Source organism: Mustela lutreola, chromosome 7 (genome assembly GCF_030435805.1).
Source record: "Mustela lutreola isolate mMusLut2 chromosome 7, mMusLut2.pri, whole genome shotgun sequence".
In the NCBI taxonomy this organism is placed as follows: domain Eukaryota; kingdom Metazoa; phylum Chordata; class Mammalia; order Carnivora; family Mustelidae; genus Mustela; species Mustela lutreola.
In genome coordinates, this window is record NC_081296.1 from 105,031,645 (window position 1) to 105,054,200 (window position 22,556).

The window sequence follows — 22,556 nt, forward strand, 5'->3', positions numbered from 1 at the left end:
AGTGGCTGGACACAGAATGATTTGGAGGAGGCAATATGGTGAAAGGAGACCAGGAGCACACTGACAGCTGAGAGACAATGGTGGCTTGAACCGACAGAGGCAGGGAGATGGTGAGAAAGGCAGATGGGATGGGAGATATATTTTGTTCTTAGGATATTCAGGATGCGGTAATGGACCGGAGGTGAGGGATGAGGGAGATGGAGGTGTTAAGAATGACCAGAGGATTGTACAAGGGGCAGATGGTGGTACCATCACTGAGGGGAGGAGCAGGTTTTGGGGAGTATGAAACTACTGTTTTGGGCAGGTTGAGCTGGCAGGGACTCTGAGATATCAAAGCAGAATTGTCTGTCAGGTTGGCAGGAGTCGGAGCTGAAGACAAAAGCTGGGGAGTTGGCATGGGCGTAAGTGAAGTCCTGGGTAGATATGAATTGCCAGTACAGCAAGCAAGAAAGGAAGAGGCCCATCAAACCCCTGCACAAGACGTATGGTGAGGAGGAAGGAGAGGAGAAAGAAGAAAGTCCCTCTAGAGAAGAGAAAAGACAGCAGAGCATGAGGGATGGGCATATCGTGGAAGGAGGAAGTAGCCCTGGTGACAGAGGCTGCTGGAAGATCAGTCCAGGAGCAGGCTTCCCCAGGCGGCTATGTGACCTCTCTGGAAGCCGAATCAGTGCAGGATTGAGACCAGGAGCCAGGTCCTACAGACTTAGCCTCTCAACCTTCCCCATTGCTCTGTTGACGTCCCCATACCTCCGGGGCAGGACTGTAGTCCTGAAACCAGTTTTCAATTGGTAGCCTGGATGGTTTTTTCACAGCTCCAATATTGTGGAAGTCTGTGTTCACAAGGGTTTGGCTATTTCTGCTTCAACACTGAATGGGCTTCAGGGACATGCGGAGGAATTAGATGAGGAGAAGTTGGCCACGTGATGGATGTTCACACACTTACTCGACATGTTCATTACACATACAAGTAATCTTAATCAAACAGGCTAAACTGCCACATCTACTACAACAACATAGTTAAGGGCTATTTAATTGTAATTCCTTCCTATTTATGAGTGGATAAAGCCAAAGCCTGAGGCCTGGTCTGATTTGTCTGCATTACGATTTACATTGGTCCAGTTTTATGGCTCTTAGTTCAGCCCCTTTAGTTATTCCATACCTAGAAGGCTGGCCAGCTCACACTCAGATCTAGTTTCTAACGGATAAAGTCACCTCCTTTGTTGATGCTATTTTATTTTGGCTTCCCTTTTGTTTTCTGTTTTGAACACAAGTCTTTCATACTGTGTTACAAAGAGAAGAATCTTCTCTGCCATTAAAAGAAGAACTCCATTTTTGTTAGCTGCATTTAACCTGACCTTTACTTGGTTTACACTTCAGAGCTGAGAAGGCTACATATGCTTCTTGGTCAGCTCCATCTGGTCATCGGCCCTGTGTTTTCACCGATCACCCATCTGTTGTGATAAGCACAGGCTTCTACATCCTCCAAGGTCAAAGGGTTAGCTTGTTCAGCCACAGCACTTTGAAGAATTTTAAAACCCTGGTCACCAGGATTCTCTTGAAAATGCTGCAGATCTAGCAATATTGGGCCTGTAGTCTCTGCAGCCTCATTGAGCTAGGGCCTCACTAGGCAGCTGCTCCCGGTAGAAGAGGCCAGTGCTCTTAGTGCACCGCAGTCCCCACCACTCCCTATCTCTCCCCAACACTAAAGCCAAGTGAAAGCTGTCCTCCCTCATCACTCTTGCATGATTACTTTTCTTATCTGAGAGTTAAAAGCAAACTATTTAACATACCTGTGTTTCTATCAAAAGTAGAAAAATGTACAAGCAATAGAAATTACTTCAGGAGCCCCTGGGGGTGCTCAGTCAGTTAAGCATCTGCCTTCAGCTCAGGTTATGATCTCAGGGTCCTGGGATTGAGCCCCACCCACACCACACCGGGGCTCATTGCTCAGCAGGGAGTCTCCTTCTTCCTCTCCTTTGCCCCTTCCCCTGCTCATGCTGAGTGGATAAAATCTTAAAAAAAAAAAAAAAAAATGAAATGACTTCTTATTTTAAGACAAATAAGAAAAGATATATTTATTTACAGAAGGGAAGCATTTCTCCCACCCCTGTCTGGCCTTGCAGGTAGCAGGTTTGTGACCTCTACCTTGGGGAGCCCTTGATGGTCACATGTTTCTGGATTGACCAGTATACAGACCATTATATCCATGGTCTCTCCTATCCTTCAAGTGTTCAAAGATTCTTATTCTTTGCAGGGTGATTGGGGGACATTTATCCTGTCTGTGCTGCAGACAAAAGCAACAGACTATTTTCTCAATGATCATATCCCGTTTTCCTTTCAAAAGCATTCTTCTCCCACAACCATGATAAATAATAAAAGAAGAGATTAAATTTTAGAAAGTGGGAGCTGTCTTAGTAAGATGTTTTTTACAGGTCATTACAATTCTTTTTTTTTTTTTTAATTGGGCTTGAACTTTTTTTTTTTTTTAAGATTTTATTTATTTATTTGACAGACAGAGATCACAAGTCGGCAGAGAGGCAGGCAGAGAGAGAGGGGGAAGCCGGCTCCCTGCTGAGCAGAGAGCCTGACGTGGGGCTCTATCCCAGGACTCCGAGATCCAGGTCATTATAATTCTTGAACTTGACTTTAGGTTTTGGTTACAGAGACATATAGTAGGAATTTTTTATCTGCTAACATTCACACAGAATGGAGAAAACTGATGCACCTCTCCTTTATAGTAATTAATCTTGAGTACTTCCCAAGGATTCCCAGATCAGCATATTATGACCCTGTCAAGCACGTGGGATCCAGCAAGATTGGAAGCTTGTCCAAACTAAGAAGCAGAGAAAGAATCAAGTTCTTTGAATTTCCTCTCATTCTTCCCTCTCCCTGCAATGAATGCTCTTAAATACATCATGAAACTCAGCGTTAGAATTAACAACAGCAGTACCCAATTTGTTTTTGATTCAGAAAGAAAGCTCTAAATTTCACCTTAACCCCATGTAAGGATTTTCGAAGTACAGGTATGGTCCTGAAGAAATGATGCCACTGAAAAACCTATATAAAAATGTCAGTTCCGGGGCACCTGGGTGGCTAAGTCGGTTGGGCACCTGCCTTCAGCTCAGGACATGATCCTGGACTCCCAGATTGGGCCCTAAGACGGGCTCCCTGCTCGGCAGGGAGTCTGCTTCTTTCTCTGTTCCTCACCCTGCACTCTCAAGTAAGTAAAATGGTCTTTATCTTTAAAAAAAATGTTAAAAGGTCAGTTCTAAAAGTAATGCATAGAAGGGTACCTAGGTGGCTCAGTGGGTTAAACTTCTGCCTTTGGCTCAGGTCATGATCTCAGGGTCCTGGGATCAAGCCCCATGTGGGGCTCTCTGCTTGGCGGGGAGCCTACTTCCCCCTCTCTCTCTACCTGCCTCTCTGCCTACTTGTGATCTCTCCGTCAAATAAATAAAATTTTTTTAAAAAGATAAAATAAAAATAATACCTAGATATAAGGCGATTTCAATTAGAATCCAAAAGGATTTTTTCTGAACTAGGTAAAATGCCTTTTACATTCATACAGAACTACTACTGTTTTAAAATTGCCAAGGAAAAAAAACGGTCATGGCGACTAGTTTTTTTTTTTTTTTTTTTTTTTAAGATTTTTATTTATTTATTTATTTGTCAGAGAGAGAGAGGGAGAGAGAGCGAGTACAGGCGGACAGAATGGTAGGCAGAGGGAGAAGCAGGCTCCCTGCTGAGCAAGGAGCCCGATGCGGGACTCGATCCCAGGACGCTGGGATCATGACCTGAGCCGAAGGCAGCTGCTTAACCAACTGAGCCACCCAGGCGTCCCCATGGCGACTAGTTTTACCAGATGGCAAAATTTTCAATAAAGTGCCTATAATCATTATCATCAGCATCAGCATCATCGTGAATAGGCCAGCAGGCTATGAAGAAATAGAAGCAGTACAGAGTCTAGAACTAAATCCACACATTTATGAGAAATTAACATGACCAGGTAGTACTTCAATACAGTTGAAAACAATGTGCTTTATTTAAAATTGATTCTGGGAAAATGACTATCCATTAGGAACATGAGAACCACATCTTACCACTCTATATAGAAGAATCATTTTCAGATAGGTTAAAAATTCTAGCATTAAAATACTAGAAATACTAGAAAAAAATTTAGGAGGAACTTTCTATGACCCTGGGATAGAAGAAAACATCCCCCAAAACAAGATATCTAGAAGAAAAAAGAAAAGATAGGCAAGTTTGGCCACAAGAGAATAAGATGATGTTGAGAAGATGGCAAAAGTTCTGGAGTTGTAGGGGCGCCTGGGGGGGCTCAGACAGTTGAAACAGGCAGGTTTCAGCTCAGGTGTTGATCTCATGGGTGGTGGGATCGGGCCCCAGGTTGGGCTCCACACTCAGCAGGGAGTCTGCTTGAGAATTGGCTCCCTCTACTCCTCCCCCCATGATGTGCATGCTCTCTCTCTAAAGTAAATAAATCAATCTTTAAAGTTTTTTTTTTTAAGATTTTATTTATTTATTTGACAGAGAGAGAGGGAGCACAAGCAAGGGGAACAGCAGAGGGAGAGGGAGAAATAGACTCCCCACTGAGCAGGGAGCCCAATGCAGAGCTCAGTCCCAGGACCCTGGGATCATGACCTGAACAGAAGGCAGAGGCTTAACGACTAAGCCACCCAGGTGCCCCAATAAATCGATCTTTAAAACAAAAGTTCTGGAGCTGCATGGCATTGATGGTTGCACACCATTGTGAATGTCCTTAATGTCACTCAACTATATATACACTTAAAAATAGTTCAAATGGTAAAATTTATGTTATGTGTATTTTACCCTAATAAAAAAATAAAATAATGTTGATTTGTTAAAAAACGAAGAACAAAACCACTAGAAACAAAGGTAAAAGGCAAATAATTGGCAGGGAAATATCTGTTATGACAAATAAAGGACTACAGCCCTACTATTACAAAGACATTTCATGTGCTATGAAGAAAAAGGCACCATAGTGGGAAAATGGGCAAAAGATGTAAGCAGGTAATACACAGAAGAGGAAATATAAATGATCCAGAGACATGAAAAGACAATATCACTAGTAGTCAGAGAAGGGCAAATCAGAGCAAGAAGGTGAAGCGACCTGTTTTCCTAACAAACATTTCACGAATTGGTAACATTAAGTGTTGCCAAGGATACAGGGAAATAGATCTTTTCACACTTGGTTGGTTAGACTTTTGGAGAAAGTTACTAGCAGTATTTATTAAAACAACATACCCAGAAAACACAAGCCAAAGATCTGAGCAGACACATTACCTAAGAAGAGATACAGATGGGAAATAAACGTACGAAAAGATGATCAACATATTTTTTCACTAGGGAGCTGCAAAGTCCAGAAACAATGAAATATCATTACATACCTATTAGGATAGCTAAGATCTAAAAACTGCCGGCCACACCAAATGCTGATGATGATACGGAGCAATGGGAACTCTCCTTCACTGCTAGTGGGAGTGTAAGACAGTGTGGCCACTCTTGAGACAGTCGGGCAATTTCTTATAAAGCTAAACGTAGTTGTACCATATGATCCAGCAATCACGCTCCTAGGTGTTTACCCAAATGATCTGAAGATTTAGATCCACATAAAAACCTCCTCATGAATGTTTATAACAGCTATATTGATAATGGCCAAAAATTCGAAGCATACAAATATTATCTTCCTATAGACAAAAGGATACAAGCTCATGCTCCATCCATAGAATAGGATATTAGTGAAAAGAAGAAATGAGTTATCAAGCCATGAAAAGACATGTACAAAACTTAAATACATATTGTGAAGTCAAGGAAGCTAGTCTGAAAAGATGACATATTGTACAATTCCAATTATATGACATTCTGGAAAAAGCAAAACTATGGGGACAGTAAAAAGATCAGTGATTGCTGGGAATTCAGAGGACATGGGGGAAAACCCAGTGAAACATGATTTTTAGGGCAATGAAATTATTCTGCCTGATGCTGTAATGGAGAATACATGACATTATGCATTTCTCAAAACCCACAGAATGTTACAGCACAAAGAGTGGACCTTAATGTAGGCAAATTAAAAAAAGAAAAAAAAAAAAAAACATTTAGGAGGTTGGGGAATCCTCTGTGAGAAAGCAGAATGTGATAAAGTACCTGACCAGTACTTCTTAAAACTGTCATGGCCATTAAATACACAGAAAGTCTAAAATGGCCAAGGTTGGGGCTCCTGGATGGCTCAGGGGGTTAAAGCCTCTGCCTTCGGCTCAGGTCATGATCCCGGAGTTCTGGGATCGAGCCCCACATCGGGCTCTTTGCTCGGCGGAGAGCCTGCTTCCGTCTCTCTCTCTCTGCCTACTTGTGATCTCTGTCAAATAAATAAATAAAAATTTAAAAAAATTAAAATAAAAATAAAATGGCCAAGGCAAGAGAAGCCAAGGGACACTGACAACTAAACGTAATGTGGTGTCCTAGATGGGATCCTGGCACAGAAAAAGGACATTAGATAAAAACTAAGGAAATGTGAGTGAAGTGCTGACTTTAATTAATGATAACATGTCACACCGGTTCATTAGTTATAACAAACGTATCATACTTGTAAGATGCTAATCACAGGTGGAATTGGGTGCAGGGAATATGGGAATTCTCTGCACAATCTTCTCAACTTTTCTGTACATCTAAAACTGTTCTAAAAAATAAAGTGCACTGAAACACATACACAGTCCCCATCTTATCCAGCACACCACTTCCAGAAATATATCCTATATTAATAAAAGCACAGATCTACACAGTCTCTGGCATCTGATATGCAATTCATCAGGTCACACATTCATCATCGATCTGATGAATGTATTCTTCCCAATCTCTACCAGTAAGGAGGATCAAAAGCGGTTCACTTTTTGTGGAAAGGACAGCAGTCCACATTCAGCATCTTTTTTTTTTTTAAGATTTTATTTATTTATTTGCTAGAGATTACAAGTAGGCAGAGAGGCAGGCAGAGAGAGAGAGGAGGAAGCATGCTCCCTGCTGAGCAGAGAGCCCAATGCAGGGCTCCATCCCAGGACCCTAAGATCATGACCTGAGCCAAATACAGAGGCTTTAACCCACTGAGCCACCCAGGTGCCCCAAACCAAAATAAATATTTTGAAGTTAGTTTCAGAGAGCTAGTTAATACATTACCTTGGGTGGGGGGATATTTTCATTATTTAAAAAGCTATTGAATTACTACCACCCTCTTCAGCCTAGAGGAAAATATTCTGCATCCCCCATGGTGTTGCCAAGGAATCATTCCTTAGCACTTAAAAAAAAAAAAAAAAAAGATTTTATTTATTTATTTGACAGAGATCACAAGTAGGCACAGAGGCAGAGAGAGAGAGAGGAGGAAGCAGGCTCCCCGGTGAGTAGAGAGCCCGATACAGGGGCTCAATCCCAGGACCTGGGATCAGGACCTGAACCAAAGGCAGAGGCTTAACCCACTGAGCCACCCAGGTGGCTTTTTTTTTTTTTTTTTTTTTAGCACTTTTGATAAAGGAAAGCCGTCTTCATCTCGTGTGTCCTCCAAATGCCAAGAATCCCACTGTAGACACCCTAGCTAATATTTTGTTTTGGAGACAACTAGAGAAGGAAAGAATGTGACATATGGAGTGGGAGAGTACCTGGGTGGAGAGGTGGAGAGGAGCCTGAAGTTTATTTATGGTAGGTTTCCTGTAGACAGCATGGATGGAACAGTATACCAGGCTGGTCCTCTGGCCACTGACCTAGGCTGAGATCCCTTCTGGGTTCCTCTCAAGACTCAGCACAGGCTAAGGATGTGCACAGTGGATGCTCCATTTGTTTTGTTGATTAATAAAGTATATGGAAAGTTCCAGAAAAGAAGCAATAGTACAAATTGTGGTCAAAATGAAAATTAACAATGGCAGAGCCAAAAATTAATGCATCAACGTACTGACAGTTACGAAATAAATTATTTGTTCAGTTTATATAGAAGTTGATAGCTTCCACTGGTGTAGAAGTCACTTTGCATTATTATTTTTTAAGATTTTATTTATTTATTTTATAGAGAGAGAAATCACAAGTAGGCAGAGAGGCAGGCAGAGAGAAAGAGGAGGAAGCAGGCTCCCTGCTGAGCAGAGAGCCTGATGGGAGGCTCGATCCCAGGACCCTGAGATCATGACCTGAGCCGAAGGCAGAGGCTTTAACCCACTGAGCCACCCAGGCGCCCCCACTTTGCATTATTTTAACAGAAAGAGGAATTAAGCTCCAATTTTTCAACCAGGCCAGTTTATAAAATTGTATTTTTACCACAGTGCTTTTTAAAGTTAATAAGTAATAAAGAAGGTTAATAATTAGCAAGAACATATGCCTATGAAAGCAAATTTGTGTCTAAGACATTGGTCCTCCCAAATGAAAGGGTGAATTAAAACAGTAAAAAAATTTAAAGGGAAATTAAATACAAGCCTGGTGCATTAAAAATTTTTTCCATTTGGTATGAAAAGTAGTTCCTTCTAGCAAGGTTTCATTATTTGATAATGACTATCTGTAACATGGGTTGTCCCCTTAAAATTTCCTTTGCTGAAAATACAAGTAATTTAAGTGGCCAAAAAAGTAATAGCACAATTATATTATTTTATCGATGTGCACTATTAAAACCACTTCCTTTCTCCTGCTCTGCACTGTTTTATTTCTACAGTCTAAGGTGCAGGCAGGCTGGTGGGTAGGAGCACTGAGGACACTGACACATACTGGCATGTAGTTAATCTCCCTACGAACTCAGGGTCTCTATGAATGAGCTGCCAGCCTGTTGATTTCTGCTTTTGTTTCTGAAGTATTTGTGTGGCGGCTTTATTACTTAGGGGTTCATTACACAGCAGAAATATAATCTTTCTGTATAAACAAGTTGTGAGCTAAGCCCTAAATTCTTATAATAGACAAACAAAAACAGCCCGTTACTATTTGCAGTCAGTATGTTATCTTGTAAAATTAAAATTAAACAGGTGTCCCTGTTGAACAAATCAGGAAGGAGGATAACAAGGGGGATTTGTTGGGTTTCTATCACTGTGGGCAAGGGAATGCTCTGCTTTGCCTTCCACACTATTGACAGCCAGTTCCCATGAACTCCCAACATCTATCTATGTATTAGTAATGAACCTCAAGGGGCCAAATCTGCCAGTCTGTAAGGAGAACATCTGCATATAGTGAAAGCTTTACAATCCAAAGGCCCAAAATGGAGTCTGTGGGCCAAGTATCATCGGCAGATGGGTTCTGTTTGGCCTGAACGGCCTTTGACATTTTAAAAAATTCATTGTCAACATTTTTAAAGTCACCTTTCATTCTCACTAAAAGGAACCAGGGCTCCTTGGGAAAATGGTTGATTCCAGAGCTGAGGCGGGATGAGCCTGGTAGACTTTGCTGTCACACATAGGAAAGAAGTACTCAAGGTGGGATGTCTGGGAGGATCGGTTGGTTAAGATTCTGCCTTTGTCTCTGTCACAGTCCCAGGATCCTGGGATCCAGCTCTGCACTGGGTTCCCTGCTGGGTAGGGAGCCTGCTTCTCCCGCTGCCTGCTACTTCCTGTGCTTGTGCTCTTTCTCTGTTTCTCTGACAAATAAATAAATAAATTCTTTAAAAAAAAAAAAGTACTCAAGGAACAGTAGTGTCTGTCAGAACAAAGGAGCAGGATAAAATGTGTGACCATTTGAGAATCAAAAAGAAGAATCACAACGATGGTTTGTAACAAGTTGAATTTTTTAAAAAGTCCACAAATTCTCTGTGATACTAAAGAGTGTGTATGAGGTGGGCACAGGTGGTATGTGAAGGAAAGTGGTTTTTTTTGTTTGTTTGTTTGTTTTCCCCTGACAGAAAAACCATAAGTAATGAATGTAGAAAGAATTTTGAAAATCACCATTTTACAAGAACTCTTCCTATAATTGATTCAAGCAAAGATCACTGGGTGAAAGTTGTTGGGACACAAGGTGGTCACACCATCTTAGCATATCTCCCCACAGATCACACACTAACTATAAAAAGGAAAATATTTCTTTACAATTGGGAAATCCAGAAGACCCATCTTGATCAAGAGATCAAAGCTGAGAGCAGCAACTAGAGGCCATGCTGACACTCTGTACTTCCTGCTAAGAACCAGTATGGCGGACACATCCTCATGCCTGCAGTGGAAACAACCACAGTCCGTGTGGAAGCACATTCTGAGGAACAACTGGCCTGCATGCTTCAAAATGCTGGTGTTAAAAGAGATTAAAGAGACATGACAATGAATTGCAGTGTGCGGTCAAGGGTTAGAACCTGGATTTAGATATACAGCTGTAGTTACGCTTACGGCCATAGCTGTAGTTGTAGTTATACAACCGTTACTGGGACATTATGAGAAACTTGAGCACAGCCCGTATGTTAGATGACGGTATTGAGTCCTTGAGAAATCGTACTGTGGAAATCATATTGTGGTTACACAGAAGAATTCTAGCAAATTCATGATGCATACTTAAGGAAATGATTCAGCTGAGAAGGTATGGGGTGTGAGTGTGTGTGAGAGACAGAGAGAGACAGAGACAGAGACATGGAAAGGAAACGAAGCAGAATTTTCACAGCTGGTTAATGAATCCAGTGAAGGGTACGGAGGTATTCATTATATTATTCTTTCCACATCTGTATATTTTCTTTTTTTGCGTTTTCTTTCTTTCTTTCTTTTTTTTTTGTCAAAACAAAAAGTGGTAGGAAAAAAAAACCAGATTTTACATAAAATTCTGATTTCTGGCTGTTTAAAAAAAGACTCAGAAAACCTAACACCGTGGGCTTGTATTGTGTGGGCCGAGCCATGGCCACCTGCCCATCTGACAAGCTACGAAGTTTCCAGCCTGCCCCGTGCCCACCTCCCCATCTAATCTCACACTCAGCCCACTTTCCTCCTTTAGGTCTCTACTGTGATCCCCACACACATTTGACTTTCTGATCTCATGTAAACCATAACTGAGCATGCCAGACATGGCTGTCACAATTTCTAGAAATATGTCACAAATCCATTTGGACAAGCCAATGAAATAATGGACTTGACCTAGAAATGGCACCTACACTAGCAACAGCAGGACTAAATTCTACAAAACGTCACAGAATTTTCCAGTGAGATTTTTAGTGAGCTGTGAAATATTATTCAATGAATACTGGGGAAATATTTCTTCAACTAATATTAGGGGAGCAGAAGCCCTTAAAAATTATGAACTCTCTAATCGGAGTCTAATGCTAGGGAGCATTTACATGATGCTCTGTTAGCATTCAGTGGAATGTGGCCCTGGGCACAGCAGCACATGGAATTAAGTACTTAATAAAGGCTTTGGGTACAGGGACCCTTGCCAGTTGTACCTGCCACAGCACCTTATCATCGCTGGGCTGCTAACTTGCCCAGCAGTATTTCTGGTCTGGTATTTTCTAGCAGTGAACCTCTTGGGACAGACTGCGTGAGGTGCTTGACGCTCAATGCCTCTCTGTGGTACAAAATCCCACCTTTCTGTCTTCCCACCATGCATCTTTCTCGTCTTTCTCTCCTAGACTTTTTTTCTGACCCTTCACTTTCCTGCCCTTGCACCCGTTAAGGCTGCTTGACCACTGTGAGCTCTTGCTCCCCTCAGCAAAAAGTCAGCATAGCAATGCCAAACACAGACATAAATCAAGGGAGGTGGGCCAGGTTCCAGGCTGCACTGGAGTTGGAGTTGCCCAAGGTCACCCAACAGCTCTGAGCTGGATCAGAAACCACAATTCTTAACTGTGGGTCCTGTCCCCACACAGTAACAAAGCCCCAGGGCCTCACTGGAAGGTTAATGAAAGTGAGGAGATGATAGGGGGAATAAAGGGAACGCTCTGAATATTCTGTAGGTTATCAGTATTCATGATGGATTAAAATCAAATGAAAGCATGTTTCTGGCACACAAAATACACTCAATATTCTTACCTCCCCCACTCCTCATATTTATCCCCAAAGGATTCCTTTTATACATTTTTTCCAGATCACCTCCCAATGAAATATATGTATGTACATAACATATGTATGCATGTATGTAATCTGTGCTTCAAGGTCACACTCCCTGCACCCATTCTCAAAAGCCAATTTTCATCCTCTTGGGGGCGATAACATTCTCATTAAGAGGGCATGCATTGGGGGCGCCTGGGTGGCTCAGTGGGTTAGAGCCTCTGCCTTTGGCTCAGGGCATGATCCCAGGGTCCTGGGATTGAGCCCTGCATCGGGCTCTCTGCTCAGCGGGGAGCCTGCTTCCTCCTCTCTCTCTGCCTCTGTGCCTACTTGTGATCTCTGTCAAATAAATAAATAAAATATTTTTAAAAAATAAAAATAATCTACAGGGTTATAGAACCAGAGCTGGAAGGAACTGCTATTCCAGTAAAAATTGGCCCCTGAGGGTCCACAGAAGCCATGAGTCCCACAGCTAAGGCCCTGGCGGAAGGAGGGCAGGGCGAAGACTGAGGACGGTAACCGAGACTTCAGAGTGTGGTGTTGGGTGTAACTGGGTGATTACATGTGGGAGCAGCAATGTATGGTCGTGGGGACAGATAAAACTGGGTCTGCGTTCCAGTTTATTCACTAGAGGTCATTAACCATCCGAATCCATATGTAAGATGAGATAACAATACCCACTTCCTAAGGTTGTTATATTTTGTGCACCCTACATAATGATACTTTGTACCTTGCCCAAGTCTACTGGGTCACCAAATGGCAAGATGTGATTCCTTCTGCTTGCCTGTATCTTGTTTTCTTGTCTTCTGGAAGCAAGTTGTCATAGACAGTGTCCTAGTTGCTGCTTTCAGCCTTGACTGATGTTGGTCTAATCTATTCCTAAGGCCCCCACATCACCTGCCACGCTGCTGAATGTCTGCCTAGGTACCTCACAGTGGTGCTGTCCGGTACTTTACCTCGACTCCTCTGGGAGCATCTATTTTTCCTACCACAGCTGTTGGCATTCTCTGTTTCCTCCTCCAAGTGTTCTGTCATTTTCATTCAGCAGAGAGGGGATCAGCATCATAAATTTGGTATACAATGATTCTGGGTTGGTCGGGTCACATTTGTTTTGAAACACATGGCCTTTTTCTTGTTGGACATACAGATAGTCCCCAGGAGTTGGGCTGGGTTCAGTTAAGCCTCCTGCTTTATGAGCAGCCAGAACTCACGTCCCACTGTAGGCCCTGTGATGACTCTGGCCTTTCAAGCCAGACTTCCTGATGTAAGGGGATTTTCTTGCAGGGATCTTGTTTCTCTGTGTAATCTAGCTTGTATTGCATCTGCTCCACTTCCCATCCAAAATACCTTTACATGCTTGAACCCTAGTTATAGAAAGGGGTTGTATTTTTCCTCTAGGGTTCATGGGCCACAGGCAAATCAGGCAATATTACACACCCAGGCGGAACAAGTTCTTCTGCACCACAACTTGGAGAGAACTGTGGGTCCTGTTACATAAAGATTAAGGAGAGTGTATATGAAGAACCTAGCAACATTCCAAATAAAATAAAATAATTCCTTATCTCCTAGCTGGTCCATGAATTGGTCTTTTATTACACTATTATAGCTATTTGTGGCCACGGTCCATGTTGATAACTCAAAGTCATGGCTCCAGGAATTCTTTCCCTTCAAAAGTACCAAGTTTTCTCTCTACTGGATTGATACCATTAGCACACAAATCTACTTCTTCTCCTATATTAAAAACAACTAAGAAACTCTCTCTGGATCCCACATCCTTCCATGTCTGTTTCCTTCTACAATCAAAATACTCAAGAGTTGCCAGTATCACCGTCTCCTCTCTGCTCTTCTCACTCTCTCTCGAATCCTCTCTGACGAAGCTTTCATTCCCACCACTGCACCTAACAGCCCTTGTCAAGATCTCAAATGACCCTCACATCTTCAAAGTCAATGGCCACTCCTAAGTCTGTACTAATCATGACCTTTGACACTGCTGACCATCCCCTTACTCTTTTTTTTTTAAGTTTTTATTTGAATTACAGGTAATGTACAGTGTAATAATAGTCTCAGATATATAATTTAGTGATTCTACACTTCCATACAACATCCAGTGCTCATCACAACAAGTGTCCTCCTTAATTCCCATGACCTATTTCACCCATCCCCTCACCCACCTCTCCTCTAGCAACACTCAGTTTGTTCTCTAGAATTAGAAAAGTCTTTCTTGGTTTGCTGCTTTTTCTCCCGCATGATAATTTGTTTTGTTTCTTAAATGAGTGAAATCATATGGTATTTGTCTTTCTCGGACTGGCTGATTTTGCTTAGCATATTTTCTAGTTCCATCCACATTGTTGCAAATGGCAAGATCTCACTCTGACCATTCTCTCGTTCTTGAGATATTTTCTTCTCTAAGCTTTTAAGAACATTGTTCCTGGGATTTTCCTACCTCCAGGATCACCCCCTTTTCCTTCTTCTTGCCTGCGTCCTCCTCACCTTACTGACCTCCAAATCCAAATGCTGGAGGACAGTCTTTGGTACTGGTTTCTCCATTCCCCAGGACAACCCAGTCTCGGTGACCTTAAATGCCACTGCTAAGCTGATGTCTCCCAATTTTATTTCTCCAATCTGGATTTTCTCCCAAATGCCAGATTTGTGTACTTAAATGCCTACATCATGGTCTCAGATATGCTTCTCAAACTTATCATAACCAAAACAGAATTCTTTTTTTTTTTTTAAAGATTTTTTTTTTTTTTTAAGATTTTATTTATTTATTTGCCAGAGACAGAGGGAGAGAGAGTGAGCGAGCACAGGCAGACAGAGGCAGGCAGAGGCAGAGGGAGAAGCAGGCTCCCTGCCGAGCAAGGAGCCCGATGTGGGACTCGATCCCAGGACGCTGGGATCATGAACTGAGCCGAAGGCAGCTGCTTAACCAACTGAGCCACCCAGGCATCCCCAAAACAGAATTCTTGATTTCCTTTCCGCCAGATGGGTACCAAGGTCTCCCCATCCCAGTGAATGATCTGATCCCTGTTCTTGTAGTTACTCAAGTCCTGAACTCTGGGGTCATTCTTGATTCTTCCTCCCACCATCAGATTCCTCTATACTACTCTCTCAGAATAAATCTTATACCTGACCACCTCCACCGTTACCACTCTGACCCAAACCCCATCACCTCATCCCTGGGTTATTCTAATTGTCTTCTAACCGATCTTCTTGCCCATGGAGCTGGAGTAACAAACAGCTGGAGGGATCCTTCTAAGAATGTATGTCATGCCAAGGCACCCCTCTGCTCCAAATCTTCTGTTGGTTCCCATCTCACTCACAGTAAAAGCCATGGTTCCTGCTGAGGCCCAGAAGGCCCTTGTGTCTGACCTCTCATCCCTCTAACATCATCTCCTCTGACCCTTGCCCTTGCTTACTGTGCTGTAGATGTCCTGTTCTCTTTGCTCCTCCTAGAACACACCATAACATGCCTGAAAACAACACTGAGTCTTGCCTGTGGCCTTTGTACTCACTATTCCCTCTGCTTGGAATGCCAGCATCACTCATCTCTTCTCACTTGCTGCTGGTATCTCTTCAAATGTCATTCATCAGAAAGGCTTTTCCTGACCCTGCTCTATGAAAAAAGCAAGGCTCTTCATCATTTCTTTACCCCTTTATCCTGCTTTATATTTCACCACTTGACATAAATTATTTGTCTACTATGAGTCTCTCCCAGAACAGTGCCTGCTACATACAGGAGTTCTATAAACTCAGATGAACACATGCCAGCACACTGATGCGCAGGTGTCTCAGCAAAAATGATGACTGAAAATACTGAATTCTTTCTGTTTTCCCACATTGGAAAGTAAGTTTGAGAAAGGACAGGACAATTGCTTTGAGCTCAGTATTACAGTATAATTTTATTACTGTCGCTAAATGATACTTAATTTAGAGTATGTCGTTAGAGTATGAGCTGACTGTTGATACTTATTGCAAATGCTTATATTTTTAAAAGCCTAACTGTGTAACTGGGAAAAACCAAATTCAGAATTAAACATTAAAAGGGCAAGTGCAATAGGACCTCTTGAACAGTGAATTACATTTTGTTTAAAGAGCAGTTTACTAGGGGAACCTGGGTGGCACATCAGTTGAGCATCTGACTTTTGGTTTGGGCTCAGGTGGTGATCTCAGGGTCCTGGGATCGAGCTCAGTTTCGGGCTCCATGCTTAGTGTGGAGTTTGCTTGGGATTCTCTCCCTCTCCCCCTGCCCCCGACACTCTCTCTAAAAATAAATAAATAAATCTTTTAAAAAGGCAGTTTATTAGTACAAACACTAAACCTGTCTCATAAAAATACCACACTTTTTTTTCCAAAATGGCACAAAATCATGTTATTTGAAAAGTTTCAAATTTTCAGAAAAAAATGTTTTCTAAAACTATTAGCAAAACTGGTTTCTTGATAATAATTATCATCCTCAAAAGCGCTTACCAATGGATGGTTACAGCCTCATGTATGCTCCCACACTGAGAATGGGAAACATTGTAGGTATGCTACCCTGAAAATTATGCAATTGACTGCTAGAATATTTGTTCCCACAATCTTATCCGCTTCAGAGGAAATGACTGGAATTTTTTTTTTTTAAAGATTCTATTTATTTATTTGACAGATCACAAGTAGGCAGAGAGGCAGTCATGGGGTGCCTGGGTGGCTCTGTGGTTTAAACCTCTGCCTTTTGCTCAGGTCATGATCCCAGGGTCCTGGGATCGAGCCCCACATCGGGCTCTCTGACCCTTGGAGAGCCTGCTTCCTCCTCCCTCTCTCTGCCTGCCTCTCTGCCTACTTGTGATCTCTGTCTGTCAAATTAATATATAAAATCTTAAAAAAAAAAAGAAAAAAAAACCAACCAAACAAAAAACCTTGGCTGGCTTCTTTCTTTTCAGGAGAAAGCCAAACTCCTTGGCCAGACATTCAAATCCTTCTACACCTGATCTTCATCTATGTGTCTTGCTTGCCTTATCATAATAGGAGCAGCCGGGGCTCAGCCCTTGCCAGTCCTCACCTCTCTGGCTAAGGTTATTGAGGCAATCTTCACCTTCAATCCTCCTAGTTCCTGGTTCCTAACCTCAGCAGGGGTCATTAAAAGCATAGCTCTGCAAGAGGTGTGCAAGGAAAGTATTAGGAACTCAAACTCACTGAGCTGCAAACTTCCCTTGGGCGCACAGAGCTGTGCTTGGCTCACAGTTTTGGCACAGGCCCTAAAACACTTGCTTAGATGTCACCAGTTTTTTCCTGTTTGGGGGACTATAGTATGTCCCCTGGAGTCAACCTCCAGACCCAAAAGGCCACCTGGTACCAAGGTTTAGCTTTGTGCAAAATAGACCTCTACTCCAGGAAATTCCTCCCACCTCCTTCTACTGAGCCCTGGCTTTCTTTCCTTTCCTTCTCCTCCTGGCCTGGTAGCACCCAGCAGGCAATCCTGGCTAAAATTTTAGGGTTATAACCTGTGTTCCCTCCATATACTGCTTTCTACGTATGCACCTTTTCTTAGGAGAGACTCTCTGTCCTGAATGCCTTATTTCTCATTTTATGCCTCCCTAAACACTTCAAAGTCTAGTTCAAACATGCCTCTAAACACGTTATTTAGAGGATTCTTGCCAGGCCTGGAGACACAAGGTAAATGACACAGACCCTGCTTATTAGGAACCCAGTTGATCAGGAATGAGAGCCAAGGGGAAATTTATCTTGGTTCCCATCCATGGTTAAGCATCTGAAACACAGCGTGTACCATTTCATATAAACATTGTTTTAGGGGCACCTGGGTAGCCCAGTTGGTTTAGGGTCTGACCCTGAGTTTCAGCTCAGGTCCTGACCTTAGCATCCTACCACTGAGTTCTGGGTCAGACTCCACACTCAGCAGGGGAGTGTGCTTGACATTCTCTCTCTCCCTCTGTCCCTACCCCCTCACCCCACCCCACCCCCGGCTCGAGTGTTCTATCTTCCTCTCTCTCTAATAAACTAACCCCCCCCCAAAAAAACAAAAAAAAATTGTTTTAGGCACAAGGAGGCTCTACGCATATTTACTGAATAATTAAATGGAGAAAATGTGACTTCATTCAAGAAATTTCCAATTCACCATTTCAGCAAATATTTAAGTACCTGTTTTGTGTTGGGGATATCACAGAATGCTGAAAAGTTAGGGCTTTGAAGAATGGACTCTATCCATAATCTAGTCCCTTCACCTCATATAGATCGGGAGGGTCTACATCTGTGCACTTGATTTGAAGAATGGGGTGCTCTGTGCTTCAAAATCAGGTTCCTGTACACACAACCCTTTCCCTCAGGTAGCATCAATATTCGGTTATTTAAGAGAACACATCTGACTTCCTAATTTATTGGCAACAACCACTCTTGCTAAGAGTTTATTTTGTTAACCTTTTTTTTTTTTTTTCAATTTACAGTAACATGTGCTGGAGGCCTACTAAGCACTTAGTAATTTGTACAGAAAAACAGAGGTCCCCATCCTGGAGGAACTCAGTTAACACAGGGAGCTACATTTGGAAACCCAGTATTGTGCATTCACAGGTGATCTTCGGAATTAGAAAGACTATGTCTCCACCAGAAACAGATTGTCTTTTCTTTGGAGTAAAAGAGTCCTTCGAAACTCAGTTATCACCTTCTCCTCTAGGGAGAACCTGAGAAAGTGGAAAACACCCATCAGCCCAAAAGAAAGGGGGAGAACCTGTCCCCATAGGGTCCCCAGGCCATGGGATGGGCAAATACCGCTGGTCTTACCCCTTCCCAGGGAGGCCCTCTTGGGGTGTGGATTTTGGGAACCTTGGAAGTGTCTTCTCAGAGCAGATAAGATCTTGCTGGTAAAGAACACCCCAAACGGAAAGAGAGAGGTTTCCTATGATCCCTCCATTTAAATTTACCCAAAGCCTGCTAATTCACATTCAGTTTCCTTATCCAGAGATAACACCACACATTCAAGCCATGGGGAAGAGAGATGTGTAGAGAGGCTTGGAGAAAATAGAAAGAAAGGGATAAGAGAAAATCCCCTGGATGTTCCTCTCACTTCCCACTTGGTAGCTCATTCCTTGTCACAGAGTTGGTTACACAAGTCCAAACACTAAGGCCCTAACTATATGAAACCAAGTTAACCCCACTGTGCTCATTACATGCCGCACTCTATGTTGGGATTTGGGTTTCATCCCACAGAAATTCAGAAAAGCAGCCTTTTTCTACTATAGTTACATACTACTCTCAGCATGTAACAAACACCCTTTTCTACCGCTCTGATTTCACCGTCTTCTACGGTTAACAAACATTTTAAAAGTGATCATTTCACTTCTTTTTTTTTTTTAAAGATTTTATTTATTTATTTGACAGAGATCACAAGCAGGCAGAAAGGCAGGCAGAGAGAGAGGAGAGAGGAGGAAACAGGCTCACCACCAAGCAGAGAGCCCTATGTGGGGCTCGACCCACCCTGGGGTCCTGACCTGAGCCGAAGGCAGAGGCTTTAACCCACTGACCCCGATCATTTCACTTCTTTAAGAAGAATCTTTTTTCTAGAGAAAGGACATTATGATGTTCAGCAGCAGATACATGTGAGGTGTAAAGAAAACCTGTCAGCTAGCTTCCTAGCAGTTTGAGAACAGGTGAATGATTAATTCTCTTAATGGGCTGAGAATGTCAGCAGAACATGGCCTGGAAGTTTACAACTCATGAATGCCAGCAAACTGAAGTTGATGGCTCTTGAAGAACCAGGTCTAGAGTGGACATGGGGGAGAGGAAGAAAAATGAAACACCCACAGCATCTCCAAAAGTGAATCTCCCCCTTTCCCTGCACAGGTGTCCCCCCACCCAAGTAACTGGCAACTTGTACATAGACGTCCCACTTGTGTCCCTGAGGACAAATGTCCTTGGAGGAAGGAGATGTTACTGCCTCTTAACACATTTATTAAACATAACACGACTCCCTTTAATTTTTGGACCCTGAAAATTCATTTTAAAGAATCCGTTTACCTTGAGCATGCGGATTTCTCGAAGGGCGATTTTCTTTATGACAGGGTCATCTTCTGATTCCAGAAATCTCTTGATGGCTACAATCTGACCCGTGTCCCTGTTTCTGCATTTGAAAACAACTCCATAGGATCCTTCGCCAATTTTCCCAATTTTTTCATACTTCTCCATCATAAAGGAATAAATCTTAAAACGGATCTTCACATAGTTTGAAAATGTCACACATAGACTACTGGCTCGAACAGACTGAACTAGAGCCCCACTCAACGATGGCTCTTCGTCAACCACCTGGAACAGAAGGGCACTTGTTAACCAGTTAGGAATCGACCCATGTCCTTAAAGCTCGCCCCTCAGCAAGGGCAACGAGATCCGGGATGACAGTCTAGAGCTCGGTGCCCTCGGTAACCCAATTCTAAGCGCCGGGTATACATCCTGCGAGTTAAAATGCAACCCGTCATCCTAAAACGAACCGAGCTGTAAGATAATCTATCTTGTTTAATGTTCTAGTTCATCCGATCTAAGACACATGAGCCGGCTCAGGGCTTCCCCGGTTCTCATTTCGGGTCTCATTTCCCTCGGGCACGGTGACACTAGCCGAAACCCCATGTGCGGGAGCCTGACGCCTCCCGGGTGGGCCTCGCCGGGGAGGAGGGGGGGGCAGGGATGTGCCGTCCAGCCGCCCCCTCCCCCCGCCGCGGGGCCCCGCCCCCCCCGGCGCCCTCCCCCCAACCCGGCCCGCGCTGCGCAGCCTCGAGCCGCACCACGTGGCGCCCAGACCCGCCGTCCTGGCCCGCGCGCCTTCCCCGCCCGGGACTCACGGCGCCGCGGCTACCGGGCCTGGCCCTGCTCCCGCCTCGCCGTCTCTCTCGCGGCTGTACCCGCCGCCGCCCGGGCTGCAATCCCTATGGGAACGGGCCCCCGCCCCCGGCTGGCCTGGGCGGGGCCGCCGCGCCCCGGCGGCGGGGAAGGGCCCTGGTGGGCGGCCGTGGGTGCCCGGCACCCGCGCGTCTCTCCGGCGGGTGGAGGAGACTTGCAGGACTGCGGACTCCAGCAGGTCGTAAAAAACGCAGCTCGAGCGGAGTCGGCTGGAAGACGCCTGCGCCGGGAGCACCCCTCCCGACACCCCCCATGTGGTCTGAACTTCACGGGCAGGGCCGGTCCCGCACGGTCTGAGAACAGATTACTTCCCCCGTACGCTTTGCTGGGTTACAAACGCCTTGAGGACAGCTTTTGTGTCTGCCCCGATCAGTACTGTAGCATCCCGCCAACCAGTGATGAATGAATGAAAGACAGGGGGCGGGGGAGAGGGAGTAGGAGGTACGAAGACTGAAACTGGTTAAAGTCAGCGCTTCCCTCCATTAGCCTGGGGGTCTGTCATCATCGAATTCTATGCAGCTGGCCTTTCTGATGTGGCAGACGCAGATGGACAGAGCCCAGCTTGGTTTAGGTATTTTTGTTTTAAGTAATCCCCAGGTCAAAGGTGGGACTGAAACTCGGGACCCTGAGGTGAAGTGTCCTATGCTCTACCGACCAAGCCAACCGGGTGTCCCTGTTTTAGGTTCCATATTCCCATCCTTCTCCCAGATGGCTCCTGTTTATCAAGTCTGAGCACAATCGTGGGAAGTTCATGGACTTGGGGAAAGAATGAAATAGTTTGCTACTAGGCAGACTGCCTCAGTCAGTACTTCATCATCTAGTGCATTCCATACGCCCAGAACTGAGCTGGGTGTTTGCCCTGGAAGTGATACCTGAGGAGAGAAAAATGTCATACCGTCTGTAAACGGGGACCGTCTATAAAACGGGGACCAATCCCGCACCAAGCAGCATGCCACTGAAGGTAAATCTGGATAGGGTTCAGGAAGGAGCTGGGGAGAGAGGAATGGGTGGCTTCCCGGACCAGGGAGTAGCACATAGATGGGGGTCCAGGGATGAGGTACAGGTGGTCTGTGAACCTCCTAGAAATTGTTTGCAAATGGCAACCACTGGTGTGTTTTCTGTCTCAATAGCTTTGCCTTTTCCAAGATGTCATATAAACTTGAGACTAACTAAACTTCTTTTACTTAACATGCATTTTAGATTCACCCATTTAGTTGTGTATGTCCATAGTTCGTTCTTTTTTATTGCTGAGTGGTATTCCATTATATGGATAAACCAGACTTTGTTTATGTATTTCCAGCTGAAGAACATTTGAGTTGTTTCTAGTCTTGGTGATTATAAATCAAGCCACTATAAACATTCATGCATGGTCTTTTGTGTGAACATATGTTTTCCTTTCTCTTGGGAAAATAATACTTAGGAGGAGTACTGCTGGGTCACAGGATAAGTACATGTTATTGTAAGTAATTGCCAAATTGTTTTCCAAAGTGACTATGCCATTTTACGTTTCTGCCAGCAATGTTCCAATTACTCTGCATCTTTGCCAACACTCCTATTCATGTCTTTTGGTTTTAGCCATTCTAATAGGTAGGTAATTGTCTCTTGTGGTTTTAATTTGCATTTTCCTAATAACTAATGCTGAGCAGTTTTTCGTATGCTTATTTACCTTCTGGATGT

At 43.7% G+C, this 22,556-nt stretch overlaps 1 protein-coding gene across 1 annotated transcript in view; it reads right to left on the reverse strand.

The window, feature by feature from the left end:
• CDKL1 (cyclin dependent kinase like 1) overlaps positions 1–20,933 on the reverse strand; it is a 54,284-nt gene extending 33,351 nt beyond the window's left edge. The window contains exons 1-2 of the mRNA XM_059182043.1: positions 20,822–20,933; positions 20,007–20,291 (exon numbers count right to left, since the gene is read on the reverse strand). Of these exons, the coding sequence (XP_059038026.1) occupies positions 20,007–20,177 (171 nt within the window). The 5' untranslated portion in view covers positions 20,178–20,291; positions 20,822–20,933. The remainder of the gene's footprint in view (positions 1–20,006; positions 20,292–20,821) is intronic.
• Positions 20,934–22,556: the final 1,623 nt, after the last annotated feature.